Source organism: Anoplophora glabripennis, unplaced genomic scaffold (assembly GCF_000390285.2).
Source record: "Anoplophora glabripennis isolate ALB-LARVAE unplaced genomic scaffold, Agla_2.0 scaffold710, whole genome shotgun sequence".
Taxonomy (NCBI): Eukaryota; Metazoa; Arthropoda; class Insecta; order Coleoptera; family Cerambycidae; genus Anoplophora; species Anoplophora glabripennis.
Genome location: NW_019416836.1, coordinates 30,586 through 36,226, shown reverse-complemented (window position 1 = coordinate 36,226; position 5,641 = coordinate 30,586). Strand labels below are relative to the sequence as shown.

Sequence of the window (5,641 nt, the reverse complement as noted above, 5' to 3'; positions counted from 1 at the left end):
ATTGAATGACAACGGAGATAGAGAGGTTAATGTAAATGGGCCATTTTTCAAAAAAACCCTGTATATCTAAAACTAATCAAGTTAGCCAAGACCTTTTGTTACCAGCGAAGTAAACTCAAAAAAGAGGACGGGACATCGATATCAGATTTTTTGTATCTATCACCGTTTTGGCTGTACCCTATAAAATTATCGAAAATCAACCACCCTGTACAAACAAATAACATTCGTAGACTTAGGAAGTGTGTGGAGGTGGAAAGTGCCCATATTGAAAATGTTTTTGATAGTTTTCTTTCTTTTAAATTATTTTTCTTTAACTTTAACTTATTCTTTTTTTTTTCTATTTTGTGTTATGTAAAGTGTGTTTGCAAATCCTTTTAGTGAAAATTACATTAGCAGGCAGTAAGATTTTCTAGGCTCTTATTTTAAAAATATGTACGGTTCTAACATAGTAATTATGTCCAATTAAAAATTAATGGACAATAACAAAAAATGGAGGAAGAGCCGCTCGATGTCCACTGTGACATAAAATCACAAATATTTCCTAAACTGTTAATTTTACCAAGTTAAACGAAGAGGGTATTTTCGTTGGCAGATTCTTCAGTTACAACATCAAAAACAAAGGGTAGGTACCTATGTTTATCGATCACCAAATTTGTATCATTCTGAAATTAATAGTTTAGAGACTAAAAAATAAAAACAACATTTTAATTTTCACCTTTGAGGGCCCGTAACTTGTTAACGAAGGCCCATATGAAAAAAATTAATATGAAGAAATATTATTTTGATTTCATCTATTTGTACTCGACTTTTTTGTAAAAAGTACCGGGACACCATGTGTATCGTTTGTGTTAATTTTTACAGTTTTTTGAACTCAAATACTAATGACTACATTTTTTTAAAATTTGACCATGTTTTTTTCAGCTTACTGTCGCCATATTGAGCCAGCCCACTTTTTTTTCAAAAACAGCCAGTAGCATTCGAAAGTAGACAATTCAAAGAAAATGTTGGCACCCTATTGACCGTTTTTGGGTGTAATAAATTTTAAGCAAAAAGGTAGCCGGTTTGACATGGAATGTTCAACATATTTCTCAATTTCCTTCAAATTTTGTATTTACTCAGTTATCAGTCAACAGTTTTCTCAGAAGAGGTGCGACATTTCTAACAGTAGAAACAGAAAAAAATCCTTTAATTTTATCACACAGTAGGTATGCTAACTGAAACATTTCGAAAGTCCAATTTATCACCTTAATAAGTTACTTCAGAATTGGACGCAGTACTGTTAAAATTACCATGAGCCATTTCAGTTAGTCCGCGATAAAGAGCCGATATTCAACGTTTTACAACTTGCTCATATCTACCATTAGACCAGCTGTTGTAGAAACAGTTGGTAAAGCGCCGCAGCGACCTTAATGCCATAAGTGAAAAATAAAAACCTTGCGACAGACGGAAGATGCGTGCAAAGCAACAATGGATCAAAAAATGTGCACATTCAACTATTTGCTGTTTGCAAAAATTGACCAATGAAGTATCATACACAACTGTGTAGCAAAACATATGTACATCGATAATGTGTGTCTTTATACTTTCAAGCAAACTAGTTCTTTTTAACTGAAATATGAATTGACCTAAAATTCTCCATTGAGTACTCCTGACTTCTTAGGCAGATTAACGCGCTTTCTTATGAGGTGTTTGACGTAGAAACATGGGTAAAAACCCACTGCACAATGTATGAGAGATATTACATTCAATTTTCAATAATGTTTTTAAGAAAAACAGTATTCCAATTTATGCAAGAAAGTAACCAACCTAATAAGATTACGTTTACCTAATTTGAAAACTTAAATATTAACATTTATTTTCAAAGATTTTATACAAGGGGTCAAAAAGTTAGTACCTACCTATAACAAATTTCAGAAGGTACTAATAAAAACAGAAAAATAATTTTAGACACGTACTATGGTTGCAGAAGATCCTATACAGGGTGTTTTACCAGGAATCGCCACTATCGATATCTCGGAAAGTACTTATCCGATAGATATGAAAATTTGGCAACGTAGCAAAGGCAGTAGGGCCAACACAGCGGAAATATTTAAAACTTTATGGTACTTCCGGTTATACCGGACGTCGACATTAACTTTCTTATCTTCTAAGGGCATGGGTAACACTAAATTATGTTACACGATAACAGATCTGATACGAGAAAAATTGTCCGAATAATGGAAAATTGAAAATATCTCTAAAAGTAATAAAGGCAACCCTAACAATGCTTATATGGCTTGAAAGGTTCCAATCTGCACACGATAGAGTAAAAAATACAGGGTGTTCCATTTAAGTTAACTAAGTTATAGCTGTTTGAAGTTATCAAAATGTAACAGCAAAAATGAAACACCTAGTATTAAATGGCTTAATTTGTTGGTATAACATAATTTACCCATGCCCTTTACAGATACCAAAAATCTACTTGATATTACGCTCTTGAAAAGAATTACTAGCATCTCCGTGGACCCTTGTATGTCAAACTTTTTCTTTAAAAATTAATATCTCAAAATCTATAACTCCTAGGTGTAAGAAATATTTAATAAAGTGGCCCTCAAATTTCACGTAGAATCCGAAAATGCCATAATATATAGTATATTTTTTTTTTAATAAGAAAGTTAGTGTCGGCTTCCGGTATAACCGGAAGCGCTATAAAATTCTAAATATTTTAACTGTATTGGCCATCCTGCCTTTGCTAGGTTTCCAAATTTTCAGATTTATCTGATCAGTACTTTCTGAGATATCTATAGTGGCGATTCCTGGTCCTGTATATATGACATTTTTCTAGATGCAAAGTGAAAAGTCTTTGAAAAATGTCACAACTTATAGAACCTGTCCTACTACTACGTGGACGGCGTGAAAGGTGAAAAAGCTTTTTCCACAAACTAAAAACATTTTCAGTTATACAGGGTGTTCCACTTTTCACAGGCACATAACTACTTTAATTTTTTAAAAGTACCAAATGCTTTATATATTCATTAAAGACTCTGCTAGAAAAATAAAGGGTATTTGTACGAGACATATCCACAAAGAGTACTTAATTTTTAAAAAATCGAAATAGTAGTATATTTATCAAAAAATTCACATATTCCGAAAGGTAGGTACATCAAACACTATTTTTCAACATAGTCGCCTTCAACCTCAATGAACTTTGTGAGCCCGAGGGACGAGCTTTCTGATACCTCCGTCAAAAAAAAACCTCGCCGCCTCTCAGGCTCGTTGTTTCACGGAACTGTGGACTTCGAAAACCTTTTTCCACCCATAAACGCTTTCAGAGAAAAGAAAAGATGAAAATCAGAAGGTGCCAGATCAGGACTGTGAGTGGGGTGGTTGATGATGTTCCAACTGAATGAGTCCAAGAGTTGCTTTATAGCGTTGGCTCTGCCTTCGTTAACATTCCCCTTGTTTTGTTTCGTATGGCCCCCAGTAGTGTTTACAGGGTTTCACAGTACCGCGCAGCATTAATTGTTTCCCCCTGGGACAAAAAGTCAATGCGGAGAATCTCTTTACGGTCCCTGAACACAGTTCCCATAATTTTTTTTTTGTTCACCATGAACATTCGTTCTGCCAGTTTAATACTCACGACACCACTTATATACATTAGTGCGATTTATTTATTTCGTGAAATATCTGAAGAAGAAACAGGATTATGCTCCTCACCTCGCATCTGGCGGAATTCATTTCAACGCGCCACTACAACAACAGTTCTCAACTGGATGAAACAAATGAGCGCGTGTTCTGCCTCCAATACCTTGGTTTTACTTTGTGGACATACCTCGTATATAACAACATATGTTAGAGATATTCGAGATATTTAGCTAATTTAGTCAACTTTACCACTTACACTGTTCGAAATTTTCATGCCGAGATGAATAAGTGTATTTTTCGTGCAATGAAGGTGCTACAAATTATAAAATAAATATCAAAAATTTTTAATTTTGTTTTATTATTATAATTAATTATTATTATTATTTCTTAATCAGTTTTTTCAAAAAAAAAAAACAAAATTTCTAGTAAACACAGAAGAAACAAATAAATAACTTCAGACAATGTAGTATTAAACAATGTTACAGCTGTAAACATTTTTGATATGTATTTTTTTTAATATTGGAACATTCCCACAACCTTACTCTGGTCCAGACAATGTCATCGACATCGAACTTCCAACTGCAGTAATGCGCGATAAGTTATTCAAGATATGTCGAATCAACGTCGTGTCAGACATTGTTTTGACCGGCAGCATTTACATAAAAGCGGTTACTTTGCAATTAAACATTCATAAACATACCTCTGTAGTCGTTTATTGCGACGACTAGCGTCAGCGTGGAACCCAACGGGACGATGCCGCTAACGGGAGGTGCCCACGGTCCTTTGCCGTGCTGGATTTCCATCCAACAGTCCACGTTGTCACCTGCATAAATTAGACGTAGTTAGTGAATGGACTGAGATTGCAATCTGTCTTCGAATTGCAGTTTTGAGGACACGGGAAAAATGAAGTGAAAGAAAGAAGAGCTAGAGTCGGTCAACTAGAGTCAATTTTTAAAAAGGTTTTGCTTCTTTAAAATGTTATTTGACTTGAAAAAAATTTTTATTTCATTTATGCCGTAACTTGTCATTTTTAATGATATTTCAAGACCAGCGTTTTATAAACAAGAAAAAGAGATTTCTTTAATCGATAACTTCATATACAGACCTATTACCGCTCAAAGCAATTTATAAATTACATTTTTATTATTATTAGGATTCTTTTCCATGTAATATTCCCATTTGAACATGTCATTTTGCATCGCATTCTTATACAGGGTGGCCAAATGAAAACGAAACAAAGCCATTTTCAGGAACTGCGTCAAGATTGTAGAAAAACGCTCAGACCCGTCGATTTTAGATTAAAGGGGGACATTCTTTGCTGGTATTTTTGACTCCGCCACATGCACCCCAAAATATTTAAATGGCATTGGGGGTTAAGTAATATTTCTTTTGAAATCCCTTACAATTCTCTTTACAACAGATTTTAAATTTTATAATTCCGCCCAATACTTATTAAGAATTTTGATTTTAAAGTTGAAACTTATGAACAAACAATTGGTAACGGTAAAAATGTCAGTCATTCGAGTTAAGTACGCCAATGGTATAAATTTATTATTTCTAGCGTTACATTGGTTTTTGGCGATTTGTTACAACTTTCGTAAAAAGAAACGCAATTGTAAAAAACAGAAATGAATGCTATACGCACACAATGAACGTAAGGGAAAGGGTTCATTTCACTTTACTTTATGAACAATAAATGTGCGAATAGAACAGCTCAGCTATGTAATGAACAACATCAAGATCGACATATCAGGAGGAAGTATGTTCTAGAGTTAGTAAAAAAATTTCAAGAGACAGGGAACGTAGCCAATAAAAAACGAGAAATTGAAAAACCTATAGTTAAAGAAGCTAGTGAAGTTGCAGTTTTGGGACAAGTTCATCTTGATCCTACATTAAGTACGAGGTAGCTGGCATCTGCGTCTGGGATTAATCGAACTAGCATACAAACCATTTTGAAGAAGAATAAATTCCATCCATACAATATACTTCAGGAACTTCATGAGGATGATTATAACCG

At 34.1% G+C, this 5,641-nt stretch overlaps 1 protein-coding gene across 1 annotated transcript in view; it reads right to left on the bottom strand.

Annotated features, from left to right (window-relative positions):
* LOC108912112 overlaps positions 1 to 4,463 on the bottom strand; it is a gene marked incomplete at its 5' end in the record, with an annotated part of 55,980 nt that extends 51,517 nt beyond the window's left edge. Inside the window, one exon of the mRNA XM_018717278.2 lies at positions 4,325 to 4,463. Within this exon, the coding sequence (XP_018572794.2) occupies positions 4,325 to 4,463 (139 nt within the window). The remainder of the gene's footprint in view (positions 1 to 4,324) is intronic.
* Between the last annotated feature and the right edge of the window lie 1,178 nt (positions 4,464 to 5,641).